The sequence below is a fragment of the Acipenser ruthenus genome, chromosome 18 (genome assembly GCF_902713425.1).
Source record: "Acipenser ruthenus chromosome 18, fAciRut3.2 maternal haplotype, whole genome shotgun sequence".
Classification (NCBI taxonomy): Eukaryota; Metazoa; Chordata; class Actinopteri; order Acipenseriformes; family Acipenseridae; genus Acipenser; species Acipenser ruthenus.
Genome location: NC_081206.1, coordinates 11376109 through 11400299, shown reverse-complemented (window position 1 = coordinate 11400299; position 24191 = coordinate 11376109). Strand labels below are relative to the sequence as shown.

At 40.6% G+C, this 24191-nt stretch overlaps 2 protein-coding genes across 2 annotated transcripts in view; both read right to left on the bottom strand.

Moving 5' to 3' along the window:
- LOC131698709 (zona pellucida sperm-binding protein 3-like) overlaps nucleotides 1-24191 on the bottom strand; it is a 177438-nt gene that overhangs the window by 128023 nt on the left and 25224 nt on the right. The gene's annotated exons all lie outside the window — the stretch shown is intronic.
- LOC117968456 (tumor necrosis factor receptor superfamily member 5-like) lies at nucleotides 560-18084 on the bottom strand. The gene is made up of 9 exons (XM_058991214.1): nucleotides 17899-18084; nucleotides 11253-11331; nucleotides 9896-10012; nucleotides 8814-8960; nucleotides 7003-7096; nucleotides 5822-5880; nucleotides 4341-4442; nucleotides 2103-2128; nucleotides 560-1681 (listed from the first exon to the last, which is right to left on the bottom strand). The coding sequence occupies exons 1-9, from the start codon at nucleotides 17947-17949 to the stop codon at nucleotides 1478-1480; spliced, it is 879 nt and encodes a 292-aa protein (XP_058847197.1). The 5' UTR covers nucleotides 17950-18084; the 3' UTR covers nucleotides 560-1477.

Below are 24191 nucleotides of genomic sequence, written 5' to 3'. Positions count from 1 at the left end.
AATCAGGATGGAGGCTTGTTAGCGGGATTTAAAGCTGTATTACAGTGAAGACACAGAGGATTTAAAACAGAATTGCAAATTGTGGTAAAATGTAAAAAAATGCCTACACACAAAAACCATAGCAAGAATGTGCCCGTGATCATAAGGATTTAGTTGTGGAAGACAGCAAAGGAAAGAAGGGACAACTTAAGTGTGCAAGTACTGTCGAGTCACTAATATAAATATTTTGACAGAAAAAAACACCAAAAAAAACCAAAAACGTCCAAGCACTTTGGAAAGTAACCGAAAACAATAATTTCATACAGCATATAAAAAGCGAAAGCCCTGGAAAAAAACCCCAAAACAACGATTTACATAAAACTCGAAAATAGCTCATATAAACACCAAAAACAGTATTTCATTCTTTTGCTTAACCTTCAATACTTGGTTTTCTAGCTGAGTTTTTTTTGTGCCTTCTTCAAAACATAAATTGGCAATAAATAAAATTACCTAGACAGAAAACCCCAAACTACTGCAAATGATTAAATATTGTGAACAAATACATACTTTTAACAACACGCATGACAAATGTTTTATTAAGTACATATATACATTTAATAAAGGAGAGCACCCTTTTGGAGAACATCACAATATCAAACCAGAAACCTACTGTACAACATTAATACTTTAAAAAATGACGTTTCTTCATGTTTTTTTTTTTTTTTATGTTGCTGCAAAATGCTTGCCTATGAAGATCATTGAAAGTTGTTTAATATATTGAAAACGTTTAAACTTTTGAAAGCCAATGAATTTGGAACAGGCATTGCAGTGTGGTCCTGCTAATTCAGTAGCAGGCTGATCCACAGTAGAATGGTACTGCGATGGATTACCAGCAGTGTGGATGTTAATGCTAACGTGTTGATACCATTCTACACATAGCAGCCTCGTCCTATTGTAGCTGCCCTTGCCTGTTAGTTCTTAGGGCAGTGGGAAGGAGACACTTCTTCGGGAGTGGGGAGGGGATGGAAAAGGTTACCTAGTCATGTTGTTGATGCTGAATCACTTTAAGACCCAACTTGACAAAGTTCTGAGATCAAACAGCTGTTAGGAACTGGACGAGCTTACATGGGCTGAACGGCCTCCTCTCATTCGTGAATGCTCTTATGTTTTTTCTGGTACTGCAAGGTATAGGGGAATTTAGCCTGCTTTGACCCGTGTTGAAATTAAGATATAAATACGGGCAAAAAAAAAAAAAAAAGAAGTGTATTTACAATGAAAACACAACAAACATTTAATGCTCCAGTCCTCCCGTTTTCTGATCCACCGTCATTCACTGCTGTGCAGAGATGCAATTGTCTTATACTCCACAAAAAGCTGTAATCTTTGCAGAACACAGCGTACTGCCCCCTAGCCCCTGGGAGGTGTAATGAATTGATGCGTGCAGTCCCGGGTTAGTGTTGCCTCCTCATCTCACAGCTGCTTGTCTGCTGGCTTCTCCTCAGAAGCGGGAGTCTTGTGAATCTTGCTCTGGCATGTGGGAGTCCTTCCCCACCTCCTGGGTCACCAGCCTTTTCCCGTCGGACAGAGTTTCCTCAGTGGGACTCTTGGGTTCTGGTTCCTCGAGAGGCTGCTGGTCATCCATCTCTACAGGGTTGTTGGCCTCCTTAGCTGGCGCTGGCACTGTGTGGTATTGTCCCTTATGCTGAAACACAGGGTGTCATCTGATAAGTATTCACTGGATATGGGGTTTTAAAGAATGCAGCAAGCACATGTATAGCACAATATATATTTTCATTTTAAAACACGGTACCCGAGAATACACTAGGCTCAAGTAATCTATTTGCAAGCCATGCTTTTACACTGTCTTGCACTTCCTGGATCACCCAGTGTGAAACTGCCCCCTCCCCTTCACTGGCTTCTTCCCTTTCAATAACCAATCAGCTGCTGCCACTATTGACTGACATGCTTTCAGCCAGTAACATGACCCAGAAGACACTGCCAAGGTGAAATGAACAATTAAGTAAATCAATAAGAGACTTCCTGGAAGACAAGACAAGCACACACAGAACTTGGGGGTGGAGAGCAAACATTTATATCAAACATTGTTTTTTCTAAAGACATACCTTTTTGCAGTGCTCCGTCAGCTTTGCTGTAAAGAATAACAGAAATGTTATCAGCATGGTTGCACAAACTGGTATTTCTTTATACAAATGCAGTATGGTTTAAAAAAAAACCAAAAACCCTAACCCTCTATCTAACCAGCAGACCACACTTTGAGTGATGAACAATGAGAAAGACAAAAGCATAACTGAAAGCAGCAAGACAAAAGAAACGGTATGTAAAATAGTGCAACCCCTTTATTAAGCAATATAGACTATAGCGTAGAGGAGACACAAACATTCATGGAGTACTGTGGTTATTGCACACAATAGGATGACCAATATCCCACAAGTTCTTCATGAGTGAAATCATTTAGTAGAAGATATGCATTGTAAAGACAACACTGGCAACCCTACCCTAACACCATGTGACATGAACACTGGCAATGCGACCCTAACCCTAACACCATGTGACATGAACACTGGCAATGCGACCCTAACACCATGTGACATGAACACTGGCAATGCGACCCTAACCCTAACACCATGTGACATGAACACTGGCAATGTGACCCTAACCCTAACACCATGTGACATGAACACTGGCAATGTGACCTTAACCCTAACACCATGTGACATGAACACTGGCAATGAGACCCTTACCCTAACACCATGTCACATGAACACTGGCAATGTGACCCTAACCCTAACACCATGTGACATGAACACTGGCAATGTGACCCTAACCCTAACACCATGTGACATGAACACTGGCAATGTGACCTTAACCCTAACACCATGTGACATGAACACTGGCAATGAGACCCTTACCCTAACACCATGTGACATGAACACTGGCAATGCGACCCTTACCCTAACACCATGTGACATGAACACTGGGCAAATACTAGTTTGTATTTCATAATATCGACTGTGTATTGGTGAATAATGATTTACATTATATATACCATAACAGAGATATATATTGTTTTTATCGTGATACATGGCCAGAAGCGCTCAAGATAAGTGTATCCACTGACTCCGTTTCCAGAATGTCGCAGGCAACCCAAACGAATGGGATATGTAGACTTAATCTGACAGACAGTTAGCAAAGAAAAGGCCAATGAAATCCAGGGCAACTCCTTTCCTTGAGAACATTTTGGACAATTATGAATCTGACCTAAACTATTAAAATGACATTTCAAATCAATACAATAAAAAAGAAAACAATAGCACTAATATCATTTGTAACTTGAATTATGAGAACCCATCAATGAATGGATTGTACATGCAATCCTATAATGACAAACTCCAGTTTTTTCCATCACTCACACAGTGATCACACTCTACTTTGCGGGTTGTACAATGGCTGTCACTTGTCTGCAGGTTTGAATGTCACTTGGGTGGTCTTGGGTGTCACTGTTATACACTCACTGGCTTGAGAAGAGCAGGAAGACAGGAAGCAGTGCTGATGCGATTGTGGGGTCCAATTAAGACACAGCCCAGGATTAACCTAAACATCACTATCTAATGAACACCTAGAGGGGAGTTTGAGGACAAAGCATCCACGGTAGCATAACCTACGAGGTATGTCCTATCAGATCGAATGGTTTGTAAACATGAAGTAATATGGACAGGATGTCCAGAGGTTAGAAACAAGGAGGCTGTGAAAAGGTGCTACTGATCCCCGCTGTAATGGAAGTTTATTGAGAGAATCATAGAATACAGCAGTTTACCTACTGGAAAGACCCTGTGGAAGCATGGGGTCTGTAACATTGATATGGCCATTAAAGAAATGCGGCAGGGAACGTTTTGTTTACTGGACAGCACTGGCAACGGCACTGAAGGCAGCGGAGTACCAACCAGTCAACAGCAGCTCACACTCTACCGTCTCAATGCAGCTGTAACTTCAAATGACCTCGATACAGGCCAGTGTTGTGGTCAGCAACACACAAAGCATGCAGAGTTCATATAACCCTGTGAATATGAAGACACTAGCTCACATGGTTTCTGAGATAGGAAGCTTTGACACCCACAATCAAAGTTAACCCAGGAGATTGCAGAATATATGTGTGTGTTGAAGATCTTTATCACATGGGAAACCAAAAAGTCACATGACCCCAATATGGTGGCCATCTTAGGTCAAAGTGAAGGGTGCCGTAAGATTTTGCCAAACTACTGAAAATATGAAGTTGTCATTGAAATGGTTTATGAGATATTACGAGCAGGAAGTGTTTGCAAACTCCCACAGGCTCCCCTTACCTCTTTGTGTGTAAACACTAAAGCCCACTGCTACCAGAACTGCAAGAACCCCCACTGTAATCCAGACTGCCATGGCAACTCTCTCGTCTCGTTCACCGGGACCTGGAAGACAAATTGAAAGCGCTAAGCCTCAAGCCCCTTGTTGTTTTATAACCTCTGAGACTCTGATTACCGCTGTGCTGGGTTTCTATTGGATTTAGAAGGGTGGGCGACAGCTTGACGGGAGTGAAACACAAAATCAGGAAGTGACCCAAACCCCCCACCCCCTCCACTGCTACCCCTGTATCTAACCGGCAGACCACACTTCCTGAGTGATGAACAACAAGAACAAAAAAAACCACGGGCTGTGACGGATAAACAAGTACATTGTAACATTAAAGAGATGGGCTTTGTATCAGAAAACTGGTGACGAAGTCGGAAATCACCTATATATATAGGTGATTGATTTTGGGCTTGTAAAACGCGACTGACATGTATCTGGGTAATGGATATCTGAGTGCTGATTAACATGAATATATACAACAGAGTACTGAACTGTGCTGTAAACACCAGATCCTGACCTGTGCTGTAAACACCAGATCCTGAACTGTGCTGTAAACACCAGATCCTGAACTGTGCTGTAAATACCACACACTGGGGGCTGGAAAGGCAAGGTTTACAGGGCATGAGACCTGAATAACCAAGATTTTACAGTAATGTGAAATGAAAGCAATGAGACCGCTGCACTGCTCACAGATTGGTATTATATTGCATCAATAGTGAAATGGCAGTTCAGGGGCTCCCGAGTGGCGCATCCAGTAAAGGCGCTCCTCGCAGGATGTGCCCTATAGCCTGGAGATCGCAGGTTCGAGTCCAGGCTATGTCACAGCTGACCGTGACCGAGAGTTCCTAGGGGGCGGCGCACAATTGGCTGAGCGCTGCCTGGGTAGGGAGGGCTTAGGTCGGCAGGGGAATCTACGGCTAACCGCGCATCAGCGACCCCTGTGGCCGATAGGGCGCCTGTGGCTCTGCAGCGGAGCCGCCAGATCTGTGTTGTCCTCCGGCACTATAGGTCTGGTGGCATTGCTGTGGATCTGCAGTGCGAAAAATGACGGCTTGGAAGGAGCACGTTTCAGAGGACGCGTGTTCCAGCCTCCGTTTCCCGAGTCGGCGGGGGGGTTGCGAGCGGTGAGCCGGGGATATAGATACTAATTGGGCATGCTAAACTGGGGTGAAAACCGGGGTAAGATAATTGACAACGACTAAATTAAAAAAAAAAAAAAAAAATAAGCAATGGCAGTTCAGAATACTGTGTAGAAATAACAACGGCTTTAACCAGGGGAAGTACACAAATACAGTGTTCAACTCCAGTGAGTCCGTGTCAGCTCTCCTGAGACTTAGATAAAGACGTCTCCCAAATAAACAACAACAACAACAACAACAACAACAACAACAACAACACTACTACTACTACTACTACTAATAATAATAATATCACTCACCACACACGACATCAGAGGTTGCTGTGCCTTCTATTTTCACGACGAATCCTGGTGCACACCTGGCACACAAACAGCCCAAACACATCAGGTTAGTTCCAATCTTTCACTTCCATCAGCTGCACAGGTCTCAGATTTGCAGTTTTGAAAGTGCAATTCATTTAATTTTAAAACACACATCTGGTACTACACGAGGTTAAAGCAAGCTCCCAGTTTGCTTGCCTTGCCTTTCAGGAAGTCAGTTACTGCTTTACTTCCTAGGTCATGTCACCTCACCAGTGTCTTTTGGGTCAAAGCATGCTACTGGCTGAAAGCATGTCAGTCAATAGGGGAAGCAGCTGATTGGTTAATGACAGGAAAGAAGCCTGTGAAAATGTGGGAACAATTTCATCCTACAGGTGAAATGACCCAGGAAGTACAAGACTTCTTTAACCTAGAGTAGTACAAACATATCATGTTTTAAAATGAAAACACGTTTCTTACAAAACTGCACACTGGAGATCTATAAATTGAACACATGTGCATGGCGGAGACAATTTATGAACTATTGTGTCAGCTACATTTACTTAAATCTACACTGTTCAATACTACATGAACTAAAACTGCATTGGTGTTGGTTTATAGCCCAACCCTGCTCTCCTCAATGGGAGGGACAGCCCTGCTCTCCTCAATGGGAGGGACAGCCCAGCCCAGCCCTGCTCTCCTCTCCTCAATGGGAGGGGCAGCCCAGCCCAACACTGCTCTCCTCTCCTCAATGGGAGGGGCAGCCCAGCCCAGCCCTGCTCTCCTCTCCTCAATGGGAGGGGCAGCCCAGCCCAGCCCTGCTCTCCTCTCCTCAATGGGAGGGGCAGCCCAGCCCAGCCCTGCTCTCCTCTCCTCAATGGGAGGGACAGCCCTGCTCTCCTCAATGGGAGGGACAGCCCAGCCCAGCCCTGCTCTCCTTTCCTCAATGGGAGGGGCAGCCCAGCCCAGCCCTGCTCTCCTCTCCTCTCCTCAATGGGAGGGACAGCCCAGCCCTGCTCTCCTCTCATTGGGAGGGACAGCCCTGATCGATTCTCCTCTAAATGGTAATTGCTCCTTTACAGGTGCAGCATCAAAGCTCTTTTTGGGGGGATTGTGCATGTACACTTTTGTAAACCGTTGTATCAATGCTGAGTTTTAGAAGGTCTTCGATCAACACTCACGATGTCCAAGGAATGCAGGGCTCTTTTGCTGACGTGATGTTGGAGTAGTAGTTCTTAGGGCAAGCCTCACACTCAGTGTCTTTCTGCTCAGTAGCTGTAGAGACAGACAAACAGACAGACAGACAGGTAAGTTATACTTGCCTTGACTGATATCCAGCTTCTTAATTCAGTTGGTGTTACTTTCCATATTATTGAGGATGATGAAGAGGGGTGTGTGGAATGCATTGAAGAGTGTTTGTTATGTATTATTTGTTTTTCAAATTTGGTGCGTTTCCGCGTTCTTTGTTATACTTGATGTCCTGGTGCATCACAATAGTAACACTAGGAAAATACGGTTACAGTATAGGGTTATATTATAAAATGCACAATGTAACAAAACAATGTAAGACTTTTAGAAAATATTATACTTTATAGAAAATATATTTCCATTACAATGATCAACACATATTTAGCACTGACCATTTCTAGACTTAACTCTGTTCAGCCAAAGAAAAAACACACTTTCAATTTAGGCACATTGCTGAGCCCACAGATGTTTACAAGCAGCTAGGTGACCAGTCAAAGACACTTCTTTAGATCAGTTAGCCCTTTATTCAGTGGATTGTGGGATACGAGAAGGTGGTTCTTTCTTACAAACTTGCTAGGACTTTCTCCCGTAATACATGTGGATATAACCCTGACGCTGGTCCTGAGTCGTCTCCAGTCTCTCGTACTGTTACACTATATACTATAACCCTGACGCTGGTCCCGAGTTGTCTCCAGTCTCTCGTACCGTTACACTACATACTATAACCCTGACGCTGGTCCCGAGTCGTCTCCAGTCTCTCGTACCGTTACACTATATACTATAACCCTGACGCTGGTCCCGAGTCGTCTCCAGTCTCTCGTACCGTTACACTATATACTATAACCCTGACGCTGGTCCCGAGTCGTCTCCAATCTCTCGTACCGTTACACTATATACTATAACCCTGACGCTGGTCCTGAGTCGTCTCCAGTCTCTCGTACCGTTACACTATATACTATAACCCTGACGCTGGTCCCGAGTCGTCTCCAATCTCTCGTACCGTTACACTATATACTATAACCCTGACGCTGGTTCTGAGTCGTCTCCAGTCTCTCGTACCGTTACACTATATACTATAACCCTGACGCTGGTCCCGAGTCGTCTCCAGTCTCTCGTACCGTTACACTATATACTATAACCCTGACGCTGGTTCCGAGTCGTCTCCAGTCTCTCGTACCGTTACACTATATACTATAACCCTGACGCTGGTCCCGAGTCGTCTCCAGTCTCTCGTACCGTTACACTATATACTATAACCCTGACGCTGGTTCAGAGTCGTATCCAGTCTCTCGTACCGTTACACTATATACTATTACCCTGACGCTGGTCCCGAGTCGTCTCCAGTCTCTCGTACCGTTACACTATATACTATTACCCTGACGCTGGTCCCGAGTCGTCTCCAGTCTCTCGTACCGTTACACTATATACTATTACCCTGAATAGAAAAGGAAGAGTTTTCCAGGACAAGCACAAAGCCAGATTTAGAAAAAGAAAATGTTGGACCAACAGAACTACCCTGAATAAGTTCAAAGCAAGGGACAAAGCTATTAAAATTACTATAATGAAAAAAAACATGTATTATAAAACTGTATTGAAATTCATAGCAATTAACCATTAAGTGCTACCAATATTTCATTCATGCAAGGTCCTGTCAAGCTATTTCAAAACCCCATTGTTTCTGCAGTAACAGACCGGTGTTCTGCTTTGTACCCTGTGAGGCCTGGCATGTGTGCAGCACTAGTACCTGCTGCCTTGACTCCATGTCCTTTGTCACATTCTGTGTTTGCATTGCAGGTGTCACAGTCCACACTGGAGCAATGGGTCCCTTCTTTGCATAAACACTGTGCATTTTCAAAACGGCTCCCATGAGTCTTATAAACAAAGTTAAGATCTGCAAATGAAGAGCAATACATGAAATCTCAATGTCCCGTCAAAACCTGCAAGCTTGCATTTTTAACGAGAGTGATGTACAATTTATCAAGATACACTTTTTGAAAAAATCAATGCAACATCCTCATACATTTCATTACTTTTTTTTATTTTTTTACAATTTTTATTCATTTTCTAATTCTCCCAATTTGGAATGTCCAATTATTATTCAACCTGGCTCACCGCTGCAACCCCCGAACTCGGGAGAGAGGAAGACGAGCACTCGCGTCCCCCGAAATGATGCCGTCCGCTTTTTTTCACTCTGCAAGCCCGCCGTGCAGCCATATCCAGAACTTACAGCGTTGGAGGACCATGCAGTTCTGAATTGTGTACAGGCCGGCCTGCAGGCGCCCGGCCAGCCACGGGTCGCTGGTGTGCGGTGAGCCAAGGACTCCCCAGCTGCCCTAACCCCTACCAGGCCCGGGAGGCGCTCGGCCAATTGTGCGCCGCCCCCTGGAAACTTCCCATCCACGGTTGGCAGTGGCATAGCTTGGATTCGAACTGGTGATCTCCAAGCTATAGGGCACATCCTGCACTCCAGGAAGAGAGCCTTTACCAGATGTGCCTTAGGCATCCTCTCTCTTAAAACATGAATGTTCATATTACTATTATAATAATAAAATATAAGAGGAGTAAAGTTTAAAATGTACATACAAAGCAAGTTTTAGTCTAGAGCAGGGAAAGCAGGTGTTTCTGGGTAACTAGCTACAGCATGAGGCTCCAAATAGGGCACCAGGGCAATTAATCGATCAATGAATTATGAATGTTAATGGAGGCAAAATAAAAGCCATGGTGATCAGTAGTTGATTAACTGTACTGTGCCAATCAGTCTATCCCCTTCTACTAAAATGCAAAACCAAAATTTCTAAAAAAATACAAATGTAATTGAAGCCCTACTTGGATCACAGTATGTCTTCACAATGCAGGATGTCTTGGGGTTGTATTCTGGCATGTACTCTCCATCCCCACAAGGTACACATACTGGGCTTTCACATCCAGACACTCTCTTCTCACCTGAAGAACACACAAGGGGGGTGAGAAAACAAACGCATATTCGGAGACCCCGTTCTCAAAGCATGATCATGTTAAATCTCACATCAAATGTAATTGTGTTGAACTATTTTGTAATGCCAGACTCAGAGCACAGCTTCCCAAAAACCTTTGCTGGAAATTAAATCTAGGTAATAACAACAAATGCCGTTTTTCCCCCCAAGCACATGCATTTTTTACTTTTGCCCTTTTGCAAAGAGCAGATTAGCATCCACTACATCCATTTCTGAGGTGACGTTCGATAGTACCATTTGACTAATGGATTATTACAATATTTTGTCAATAAGACTACATGCTGGGCTTGAATCCCTGCCCCCCGTCCGGGGTTTCAGCACTCTCCTTGTTTATTAAAATGACCATGTACCAGGAGTTTGAACTCTCTGGTAAATCCGCTCTGATGAACTGATTCTCATCACAGCATGAGAAAGTCACACCTGAGTCTGTATGTCTACTAATAGGGTTGTTCATTTATATGGATTATGGTAAAGAATTAATAACTGACAAATACATATTCAACATGAAAATGTTCCTTACTGTACAAGTTCTAGCATCTATGTTATGCATATCTTTGAAAACAGTTGTTCCAGAACCCCTGCAGTGTTTACCAGAAACACATTGCTTTACTTTGCTGCATCACGTGTTGTCCATACCACAGGAGATTCCTTTCAAAATATTTCACATTGTTTTGAGATTTCTTTTATTCACACATTATAGGTAAATAAACTAGGGAATTCATTTTACAGGGTAATGTTGACTGGATTTTTTTTTTTTTCTTCTGAACACTGCGGTGTATCCAGTTCATGCTCCCTTCTGCAACAATGCTGGTGCTCAGATTGAATCGAATGCCATATTGTGGGAACAGAAACCCGGTGCTGTGATCTGGATACACTGCGATGCACAGAAGAGAAATGCTTTTTCTCCTGGCCAGCGCTCCCAAGTAAAATGTTGAGAAATGTATTGCCCAGTTGATTTATTACCATGATGTGTGATTAAAGTAGACAACACGTTTACAAATATAACACGCAGCACAGCAAAGGGAACCTTGCAGGGTGTGCTGTAACCCATGTAATCAAAACTCTGAACCTTGAACTCTGCTATTGTCCGCTGGTGATAAAAGTGTAAGACTCAGAGGCTGGGAAGGGCATTACAGATATGAGGGATTGAGTCTGGTTCCTTGACAAGAGTGGTAGAATACTAGACTTACCCATCGGACACTTTTCACAGCACTTATTGTTTTCATCAAGGTATTGTACCGGTCCACAGGTCGGAGCGGATCTGCACCCCTGAAATACAAGAGGAGGTACGATGTTAGCTTTGAAACCCCCATTCTCCATGCTCGTGAAAGGGCTGACACTTACTGTACCATCTCCACATGTACTCCACTTGTCATGCATTTCACAAATGTGTACAGAAACAAAGCATTCCTATGTGTCATCGTGCCATGTGACATGCACATACGGTAGCTTTGACAGAATGTCACTCGTTAAATCAATGGGTGCTAGTGAAAGTTTTTAACTACCCTCGTAATGGAACTTGCCTGACAATCATAGAACACAGCTGTGTACCAAATCTACAGAAGAGTTTAAATTACTATACTTGACCTAGGGAATCAGAGAATGTACTAGTGCTGCATGAAACGATTAATCTTGTAGATGAATCTATTGATTATTGCTTAAATTATTAAATTATCTGGATAATTAACAAAACCTCAGCAAGTTTAACCATTTTATTATGTTATTTTGTGAATAAAGCAATATTAATGTATGCACACAAAGGGGCATTGCTTCCTTTGCTCCAGTACAACATTCGTACCAGTTTTTCCTTTTATGAACATTCTGTTTCCTTTTAAGGAAAAACAAAGTTCATATTACAAAACTTCAAATAAGCAACCTATATACAGGCCGAAAACAATTTTTTTTTTTTTTTTGCGTTACTCAAAAAACATAACTATTATTTGATCAGTGGTACTGCAGTTGTAATATTTATTTGGAGTACAAGAAAAGAGGATTGCAGTACAAAATAGAAAGCGGCGACTTTAATGAGATTTTTAATCAGTAGTAGTTTCTTTTAGGTCTCAGCAGATGCAAGAGCGCAAAGGCCAATGCAGCGCTACCTGAGGATTCAAACCAGCCAGATCCTGAGTGCATGACTCATCCCACTCCAGTGCCTTCACTAGCTTGGCTCAGAACACAAGAATTTACAAACGACAGGAGACTATTCAGCAAATCTCAGCTTGTCCAGTACCTAGTAGCAGATTGATCTCAGAGCTTTGTTAAGTTGGGTCTATAGGGATCCAAGTGATTCTGCATCAATAACGTGACTTGGTAGCCCATTCCATCCCCTCACTCCTGTGTGTGTGTGAAGAAGTGTCTCCTTCCCAATAGAAAAGTATAAGAAAAATAACCCACTTAATCAGAATATCCCTCAAAAAGGTTCCCCAGAGCAGGTGTCAGGAAGTGACTCAAACAGATCATTTCCTGTGTAAAACTCAAGACGCTTGCAGCAGCTTGTGCATTAGCAAGGCCAGGGATTTTCAAAAGATCCCCTTGGCTAACCAACTTGGGGAGATTCCCCCTGAAGGAGAGGTCCCACCTAACTGAAACAGCAAGCAGAGGTAACTAACAAGACCCGCCCAGACAGCCCCCTACTGGGACAGTGCATCACTGAATAGCATTACAATAACATCACTATAACCCAGTTTATATACACACTGAATAGCATTACAATAATCTCACATACCACCCAGTTTATACACAGACACGGTCTAGTCACTGTTATGACCTTCACCTATCAGGCCATCGTCTCCCCTGATCACAGTCCTGACACGGCATGGCATAGACTCCACAAGGTGCTGGAAGGTGTCTGAAGGGATCTATTCAGTCATTAATATTTCACACAACTAGCGCAGAGAGACTGGCAGGTGATCATGATGACGAATGCATTGTTCAAGTGCATCATCTTGATCTGTAACAATGCTTAAGTAAACCACTGCATTTCTTCAGTCTTCCAGAGTACTCAAATCAAACCCAGAAATAACCATTGTATTATACCTTTACAAAAGGTTTAGAAAATTCCTATACTGGAAAAACCCTACCAGAACATAACCTAAAAAACACCCCCGAAGACCTACCTAGAAAATTCGGTTTTTATTTTTTAAAACCGATAAAACACAGCATTAGCAATATAGATATATATATATATTTTTTTTGTAACCAAATGTTTTTTTTTAATTGAGGAACTCAAAAGAACAATAACAGTACATAAAAAAGATCACATGAGATCCTCATTTTCTTTATAAATGTGCAAGTTACTGACCCTCTACATAAGGAGCAATTTTCACAAAACTTTCATGACAGTTTAATCTTTAACAGTTTGTGGAATACATGCTCAGTGGACCCCCTACAAACACTGAAATTACAGCACAGCGGATTGGAAGGGGCAGCATGTACAGTGGCCACCATTGGATTATGTTGGCAGTGCCCGTATCCAGTGCCAATGTGGAATGCTCTTTCTCGCAAATTCATGTCAAAAAGCAAAGGCAAAAATATTGTGTATTTCTCTGCTGCTCTGGACGAAAGCAACAATGCCACTGATACAGTCCAACTTTTAATTTTCATTCGTGGAGTGACAGAAACATTTGAAGAACACCAGGAGAAGGCATCTCTAGTTTCTCTGCATGGCAGAACCACTGGATCTGACATCTTTAATGCTTTTAAGAAAGCTGTTGACGGTGCTCCGGCTATGGCTGGCAAGACTAACAGTTTTATAGAGTGTTTAAAAAAGCACATCGGGGATCGAGCTGCGCTGCTGAAGCAGTATCACTGTATAATACACCAGGAGGCCTTGTGTGCAAAATACCAGAAGTCTAAAGAAATGATGGACTTTGTTGTATCCACAGTTCACTTTATTCGTTCGCGATCTTTGAATCACTATGGACTTCAGTCTTTTTTGGAGAATATTAGCGCCACTTGATTTATCACACTGAAGTGAGATGGCTTAGCCGGGGCAACGTCCTAAAGAGGTTCTTTTCACTGCGAAAAGAAATAAAACATTTTCTGCAAGAGAAGGGAAGAGACATGTCTGTCATGGAAGAAAGCAACTGGATTGCTGATCTGGCTTTTTTGACTCACATTTAAATGATTTAAACCTAAAGTTACAAGGAAGTCAGCATCTCATTTGAGATTTGTTTGAGGCAGTGTGTGCGTTTGAAATGAAAGCTGTTAACAAACCAGCTCGAGAAAGGGAAGCTGACATACTTTGAAACATGTCAACAAGCCTTTCCATGTGAAGAGACATACAAATGGAAACGCCATGCAAGTGTCCTGAAAGAACTACATGAGGTGTTTGCCAGCTGATTTGAGCAATTCAGGAGCGAGCGAGCCTCTTTTAAACTCTTTGCGGATCCCTTCTTTGTTGATGCAGAAAGCGTGCCTGACGATCTCCAGCTTGAAGTTATTGAACTGCAGTGTTCCACTGCGCTGAAGAGCAAACACAGGGACCGGCCTCTCCTAGAATTCTACCCATCACTGGACCACAATCAGTCTCTTAATCTTAGGAGAGAAGCTTTGAAATTGCTGTCTTTGTTTGGAAGCACTTATAACTGTGAACAAGTGTTTTCCCTTATAAAGCTAAACAAGTCACACCTCAGAACAAGGCTGACAGATGATAACCTGCATGCAGTGCTTAGAGTAGCCACCACTTCACTGGAGCCCAACATCCCTCAGCTTTATATATATTATATATATATATATATATATATATATATATATATATATATAGGCATTGCATTTTACAACGTGCATTGTGGCCAGTTGTCTTTTTCATGATCTGGCCCTCACAAAAATAAGGTTGTGCACCCCTGGTCTAGATGAAGACATTTCTGAGTCAACATAAACTCCTAGGTCTTTTTCATAGATTCCTATGTATCAGTATCTTCCATATGATATTTATAATGCACAATTTTATTGCCTGTGTGCAGTACCTTACACTTTTCTCTATTAATCATTTGCCATGTGTCTGCCCAGTTCTGAATGCTGTCTAGATCATTTTGAATGACCTTTGCTGCTGCAACAGTGTTTGTCACTCCTCCTATTTTTGTGTTGTCTGCAAATTTAACAAGTTTGCTTACTATACCAGAATCTAAATCATTAATGTAGATTAGGAATAGCAGAGGACCTAATACTGATCCCTGTGGTACACCACTGGTTACCTCGCTCCATTTTGAGGCTTCTCCTCTAATCAGTACTTTCTGTTTTCTACATGTTAACCACTCCCTAATCGATGTGCATGCATTTCCTTGAATCCCTACTGCGTTCAGTTTGAGAATTAATCTTTTATGCGGGACTTTGTCAAAAGCTTTCTGGAAATCTAAATAAACCATGTCATATGCTTTGCAATTATCCATTGTCGATGTTGCATCCTCAAAAAAAAAATCAAGCAGGTTAGTTAGACACGTTCTCCCTTTCCTAAAATCATGCTGACTGTCTCCCAGGATATTGTTACCTAGGTAACATAGGTAACATACCTAGGTTATATAGGTAATTTTCCATTTTGGATCTTACTATAGTTTCCATAAGTTTACATACAATAGAAGTCAGGCTTATTGGCCTGTAGTTACCTGGTTCGGTTTTGTCTCCCTTTTTGTGGGACCTTTTACTTCTCACAATTACCTGAATCCTAAATGTAGACTCTAAGTAAACAGTTGTATTATTATTATTATTATTATTATTATTATTATTATTATTATTATTATTATTATTATTATTATTAAGTAGCCTAAATAATTACATTAGACTTACAGTTACAAAGTACTACAATTAAGGAAAATGTGACTAATTTAAATTATAGAAACCGAAAGTTGATATGTTTGAGTGGTGTTTATTTTTAATAGCCGAAAATAACCAATTTTGCAAAACAATAATAAAAACCGAAAAAACCCCAAACTAAACAAAAAAAAAACCTGAAAAAATCAATATCCTTATCTCCACACACAGCAATATTTAACCTGTTTCCTATAAGTAATAAAAAATGAAGGGCTCTTACTTTTACACGAAAACGTGTGCTCAATTCAGCAGGAGTTTCCATTTTTTGTCCTGTACAGTATAAAGCTGTGCACACATATTTTTTTGGTGCCTCTATATAACCCAGTGCTGCAACTATGAATCTTTACAACCAAAGAATTGTGGCATCAAGTCATATTTTTGAATAATGTTACTTTACTGGATCAGACAGGAGGGCGCGTGAAGATCAAACTGCTTTAAAAAGATTGAAGCGGGGTTATTTAAAAATGCCAGCAAGTGAAAAGCAGACAAAAAAAGAACTACTGAATAGAAAGTCTCCATTTAGGGGAGCTAAACCCTGATTTAAGCTCATTGGGGTTAATGTGATCAGCTGAAAAACTAGCATTGAAAATGTCACTACATTCCAACCGTACACTGCAAATGCTCTGCAATACGCCTCTTCACAAAGCCACAAAACACCTGTGGTGGAGATCAGGTGGTGTGTGGTTAGATGTCAGCATCACTGTACCTCCTACAGAGAGCGACAGGCTTTGTGTGTGCAGTATACCGAGCGACAGGCTTTGTGTGTGCAGTATACCGAGCGACAGGCTTTGTGTGTGCAGTATACCGAGCGACAGGCTTTGTATGTACAGTATACTGAGTGACTGGATTTGTATGTACAGTATACTGAGCGACAGGATTTGTGTGTGCAGTATACCGAGCGACAGGCTTTGTGTGTGCAGTATACCGAGCGACAGGCTTTGTATGTACAGTATACTGAGTGACTGGATTTGTATGTACAGTATACTGAGCGACAGGATTTGTATGTACAGTATATTGGCATTTGCCAGTAGTGACTGATCACCAAGTCTTGTCCTCCCTCTTACCAGGGCTGCTACCACCACACTGTGCGAGTGGAGCTGACCTACAGCACCAGTTTCAATGTTAATCGAACGGGCCTTGCCTGTCAATGTCTGTCGGTCTGCTGAATATAGGCTATTACAAACAGGATGTACTTTACTCATTTGAACATGTACAGCAACCACAATCACACCGAGCTGGCGCGAAGCGAGTGGAAAGTCCCGCGTCAGTCACGTACAAAGCCCTTGTTTAATACAGAAAGTCCATCATTCCCTAACCTTTAAACACTCGGCCGACCAACAATAATAAATAAATCTTAATTCGAGAAAACGATGGTACATTATACGATGCATGCACAACTGCTGTGGTATATTTAAATACTTTCTATCAAACGCCCTTCTTCATATTGTATTATTTAATACCATTTACACGGTATCTCCCAAAAAAGGTAAGGTACGTTGGTCGCATATTCCCAGTACAATTTTTTTCAATATTCCCAGAATTATTTTAGGTCATATTCAAATAGACGATGAGAAGCGTTGAAGTCGGTTGCGTAACATCTAAAGTGAAACCAGGGTCTACACAAGACAACAATAACGTCATTTTTTAAATTTTGTTAAACACTGCCAACCGACAAACCAAGAAAGAAAGTCGTTATAAAAATGTTCATAAATGCATTTCATTGAGTTGAACATTTGTGCTTTATGGAAATCCCCACAGCCACACAAAAATACGAACATAATTTAAAAAACAGGAAACTGCCTCACACTTGCCATTAATAAAGATTAATAGAACCACACCTTTTATATTTGAATCCACAAGCTTGCACGGAAATTAAGCATTTTACTAAAATGAACAACTTTCTCGAATATATCTGTATAGTGGCGTGTCACGAGACCTCTACTTGGTTAATGCTCAAATACTAAATAATCTACTTTATAGAAATACTGCTTATTTTAACTACTTGTTGATTAAAGTATTTATACAAACCTGAAAGAAGACGATAGCCATCTTCACAATGAGTACCGAGGCAAAATGCATTTCTCTTCTCAGGTAAACGCAAAAACAAAAAATCTATCAGTAAAATAAAACAATATGGTTTTGCACAGCAATACCGAGATCAACAAAGACGCCCACCACTTCTGTACTTTCGAGTCAGTCTGAATTCAGTCTGCTTTAGACAGTCCCAAACATGACCTGAGTACCAATCAGAAGGGAGGGTGTGTTAGACTGAGGGGCTTTCCGCGATCACACTGCGTCACACTGTGACAAGGGGCGTTACAGCGATTTAACTGCCCTAATATTCCCAAAGTAAACCAAAAAAAAAAAAAATACTGCAGCATTCATGCAGCGTCACTGCAATCAAACACGTGTTATTGTATTACTATTACATTGTACGTACCAGTAATACAATAAACAACTACACTGTACAGCACGTCTGCAAAATAACCCTGTCCGCAATACTGCAGTGACGCTGTCTCACTGAACCCTAAACATAACCATAATCATGTATTAAGCGTACATGCTTTTAAAGGAGTTTATTTCCCTATACTATACTTACTATTTATGAGTGATTGGTATTGCAGTTCATCAAACGTGGTATTATTATTATTATTATTATTATTATTATTATTATTATTATTATTATTATTATTATTAGAGTGTTTTGACTAAGTTACAGGGTTGCTGTTCTAGTTGGCTGCCTTAGACATGTGTAATGTAGGCTGGATCACCCAAAGTGCTTTTATATTAGTAAGTGCTAGCCACTGCAACCTTTAGTGTATCGACAGATAAGAGAATTACATTTGAGACTTGGGGTGGAGGTTGTATTGCCCATTTGTCTCACTTATACCTTTGCAATACAAAATATCTTGCTAGCTCTGAATAGATAATCATGTCCACTGTAAAAATATGCCAAACATGCAATGAGCAAGACATCTCACAAGTAGCATGGTCCCCTGATGTGTTCTCCTGTTTCTAGGAAAGCAGTACACCTGGGGATGGGGAGTTTGTTGCTGCTAGCCTCGATCAGACTGTTCACTAAATATCTTGGTATCCCTGAAGAAATTGTCTCCACTCTAAAAATATGCAAAAGATTTTGATGAGCAATCCGTCACACAAGTGCAGTGATACCCCAAATCAGATCCATTTTCAATGCTGAATCACTGGGTGGAGCATTTGTTCTTTATTTTACCCCAAAAGAGTGACGGCCCAGACTGGTACAGTATTCAGTGTAGTGTTGTCCTTGGCAGCCTGAAATCTCTTTTATGAGGGTAAAATGAAGAGAAAATATCAGACCCTGTCATTCCACATGGAGCGCTCCCTTGTTTCACTATTGCACATCAAATGATGTTCATTTCAATTACAAAATTGTGAACTGTGATTTTTGTATTGTATTGTAACAGTATACATTAGAATGACACATCAGTGTCCCTACAATGTGGAATATACCTTAAATTATGGAATGCATTGGTCATAGGAAAGTTTGGGATTTGTGTGTGCGTATGTGCGTGTTGTCTAGTTTCTGTTACACATGACTTTTCTTTCTCTGTATTGGGAAATTCTTTAACATTCTCACTTCCCTTCCATGACAGGTGGTAAACAGAGAACCAATGACGGCAGCAACATTAGCAGCACTATGACACACTAGCTCACCATGACATAAAGACAGAAGCACAGAGCCTCAACAATACTTACATTCTCACCCTCTCAAAGCCTCAACGAATGCTCTTTTCAAGCTTCATAATCATGTGTTTTTTTTAGATACACATGCCGGCCACTTTATTAGGATCTGTCTGTCTCTATCATGACATGTTCTCTGGTATCTCCTGGGGCCAGTTTTTCAGAACTTGTTACGTGGATAAGTGTGATCCGGATTTTGTAATCCTATATTCTGTGATCGAGATTATGTTTTTTCAGAAAATGGCACTGCTGGAATAGGAGGCTGTGTGGTCCAGTGGTTAAAGAAAAGGGCTTGTAACCAGGAGGTCCCCACTTCAAATCCCACCTCAGCCACTGACTCATTGTGTGACCCTGAGGAAGTCACTTCACCTCCTTGTGCTCCATCTTTTGGGTGAGACGTAATTGTAAGTGACTCTGCAGCTGATGCATAGTTCACACACCCTAGTCTCTGTAAGTCGCCTTGGGTAAGGGTGTCTGCTAAATAAACAAATAATAATAATAACATTGATCCAGATTACAAACAATTACAATTAGGATTTTTTTTTTTTTTTTTTTTTTTTTTTAAGTAATTTCGATCATGAAATTTAGGATTACAAAATCTGTATCACTGTTTCCGGATTATAAATTTTGAGAAACCAGCCCCCTGGGTACTTTATTTACTCTGGAAGATTGAATAAATAGATTACTTCTGCATCATTCCACCCAGCAATGCTGCACTGAGCCAGAACTGTGTGCAGATCCACTGAGCAGGAACTGTGTGCAGATGCACCCCTCCAGAACTGTGTGCAGATCCACCCCTCCAGAACTGTGTGCAGATTCACTGAGTCAGAACTGTGTGCAGATCCACTGAGTCAGAACTGTGTGCAGATCCACTGAGTCAGAACTGTGTGCAGATCCACTGAGTCAGAACTGTGTGCAGATCCACTGAGCCAGAACTGTGTGCAGGTCCACTGAGCCAGAACTGTGTGCAGATCCACTGAGTCAGAACTGTGTGCAGATCCACTGAGTCAGAACTGTGTGCAGGTCCACTGAGCCAGAACTGTGTGCATATCTTTTGGAAGCGTGCCAAAGTCTTCAGACGTTTTCCTTTATCAGAACGTTTCAGAAGCACCGAGCAATTCAAATGCATTTCAAGTGAAGTCAACATGAAATCCTCACTTTGTCAAGCTAAACCTGTCGCTGATTCCTCAAGAACAGGCTGTTATCAATAACACACAGAGTGCGATCAATCAATCTCCATTTAGGACAGAAAGTACAAGAGTTATCCTAATTGATGCATCTTGTTTAGATTTATTTTGTGCTTCATTCATCACATCCTGGTGGCTTTTTAAAAACATAGCACCTACTACTTGTCTGTCTTTATATATATATATATAAACTTAATTTAACCAATATTGAAGAACAAGCTATGACTGAGTTGTTAAATGATGATGATATAATGATAAGACCAGTAGATAAAGGCTCAGGAATAGTGATAATGAACACAGATGACTACATAAAATCTGTAGAATGTGAATTAAATAATACAGATACATATGAAGAAGTTAAGAGAAATAAGATCAATTAATCGGTAAAAGAGGTTAAGGAAATTGCGGAGAGACTATACAATAAAGAAATTATATCAAAAGAATTAAAAAAATACATGCAGCCACATAATGCAAGAACAGGCCTAGCAAGAGGAAATCCTAAAATGCACAAAGAAAATCACCCTATGCGAATGATAGTCAGTACAATTGATAATCCAACACACATAATAGCTGAAATAGCAGAAAAACAACTTAGGTCGCACGTTGAGAAATTACCAAGCTATGTTAAGGATACAACACAATTTTTAAAAAGACTTGAATCACTAAAACACAACCTCCCAGAGAATACAATTTTATTTTGCATGGATGTAAAATCCTTGTACCCAAGTGTCCCTCGTAAAGAAACTTTAGAAGCTTGTCAAAAAGCACTAGATAATAGACTAGATAAATCAATACCTACAGCAGAGGTATTGAACATGATCAACATAGTTTTAGAAAACAGTTATTTTACATTTGTTGATAAGAATTACAAACAAAACGATGGTACAGCAATAGGATCTAAATTAGGAATGCATTTTGCCAGTACATACATGGGGAAATGGGAAGAACAATTACTTAGAAAATCGGAAAGAGAACCTTTAGAATACATTCGGTTTGTAGATGATATTTTTGGGGTTTGGACACATGGAGAAGAATCTCTTTTCCAGTTTCACAAAATGGCAAATGAAATACACAGTAATATTAAGGTGGACCTTTGATGGACAAGGAAACAAATAGAATTTTTAGATACCATAGTAAAACTTGAAGAAGGTTCAATTGAGACTGACCTCTTCTGTAAACCTAGTGACATGCATCAGTATTTACACATGTCCTCTGCACATCCGATACACACTAAAAGGGCAATCCCAAAGGGTCTAGGAATAAGAATACGAAGAATATGCTCTAAAGAAAGTGACTATGTAAAACAAAGAAATGTATTAAAAACAAATCTTAAAAAAAGAGGATACAAAGAAAGAATTATAGAGACGGAGTTAAGAAAAGTGGATAAACTAAAAAGAGATGATCTACTAGATTCTAAAAATAGAGATAAAAAGGTCAAAAGAGTCCCATTAGTAATTACTCTTACTCTGAAATTTTGCCCAATATTTCTAAGATAGTTTGGAAACACTTGCGGATTCTACATAATTCAGAAAAATTTAAAAAAAGTATTTCTTAAGGCCCCAGTTGTAGCATTCAAAAGTAAAGCTAATTTAGATGATATTTTAGTTCACAGTAAACATAAAAAAAAAATTGACAAAATAGGTTCTACGAACATGTGCACCAGTAGATGTAAAGTGTGTAAATACATAGACAAAAGTAAAAATATAATTAAACATAAGAACACCACATATCCACTAAAAACTAATACCTACTGTAAAAATAGCAATGTTTATGGAATAGCTTACACACTTTACATCTACTGGTGCACATGTTCGTAGAACCTATTTTGTCAATTTTTTTTTTATGTTTACTGTGAACTAAAATATCACCTAAATTATCTTTTCTTTTGAATGCTACAACTGGGGCCTTAAGAAATACTTTTAATCTTTCTGAATTATGTAGAATCCGCAAGTGTTTCCAAACTATCTTAGAAATATTGGGCAAACGTTTAGAGTAAGTCATTACTAATGGGACTCTTTTGACCTTTTTATCTCTATTTTTAGAATCTAGTAGATCATCTCTTTTTAGTTTATCCACTTTTCTTAACTCCGTCTCTATAATTCTTTCTTTGTATCCTACTTTTTTTAATTTTTCTGAATTATGTAGAATCCGCAAGTGTTTCCAAACTATCTTAGAACTATTGGGCAGTGTATTAGGTACAGCACAGTGTAATCATGAACCTGTCTCACTTAAACACCAAACTTACAAACTGCCCGCTCTACCGCACACCACTCTTGCAGCTGGAAGTGTGCAATCACTCAGCCATGCGAGCAGTGCAACCAGATAGGCACTCCTGTAAGCGCCGTGCTGGTCATGAAGGCAAAATGACCATACCAGCAGATGAAACCAGAAAGGTGAGGCAGATGTCAAAGCAAGTACGGGCAGTTTTAGTTTCAAAGACACAGGTCTTTATTTCAAGCCAAAGGAGGCTGAATGGCTGAGCAAGCTGCATGACTGCGCTGTGTTTAAAATACAATAAAAACAAGCACTTTATTGTACCTTTCTAACCATGGCCATAGCAATATGAGTATTGCATTGCTGTGCTGCATCCTTGTATTGTTTTACACACATTTATTAAAACCATTGAAAACTCATGTTCAGAGTTACAGACATTTCAGACATATGAACAGCCTCCATTGCCAAGGTGTTTGAGGCTCTACTGCAGGTAGAAGAAAATGCCACATGTTTCATGATTGGATCAGGCTTAGACCAGATGTGGTTTATGTGACATTCACTCTGGGTAAAGTGTTACCTGGGGGACATGTATAACTAAAGTGCTTCAAGCTGAGACATGATTCTCAGGGCTCTAGTGATGTTCTAAACTTCAGTCCCCAGGATGTGATGACTGAATCAGAAAATAAAAGGAAATCTAAACAGCAACAAGAATACATTGTATAAAATAACTCTGAAATAATGTCTGTGAAAAATCTGCTTTAGAAATGGACGGTCTGCTTTGAAATAGGTATTCAGCTAAAGTACAAAGCTGTTTAAGGTCGCAATAAAACTAGTTTACCGCAAATTAGCATTTCGATATATTATATTTTCTACAAGCTCTTGCAAAGTGAAACAATAAGAAATGATAAGCAGGATTGAGTGGATCTGAACCCTGGGATATAGAATAGTGGGTTCATATAAGACTACACTGTGGAATGACCAGCTGTTAATACAGAGGAGGATCTGAAGCACTGTACTTACCTAACACTCTTTCTAACACTAACTCACAACCAGAGGGGATAACCCAGCTGGATTCTAAGAACAGAAGGGATTTCATAGCCGACAGTGAAACGAATATAAATAATGAATCCCAGTGAAAGGCTGTTTGTTCAGAGTAAACTCTAAACAGTCCTTGTGGTTCAAAGAAAAGGGATGTTGCTC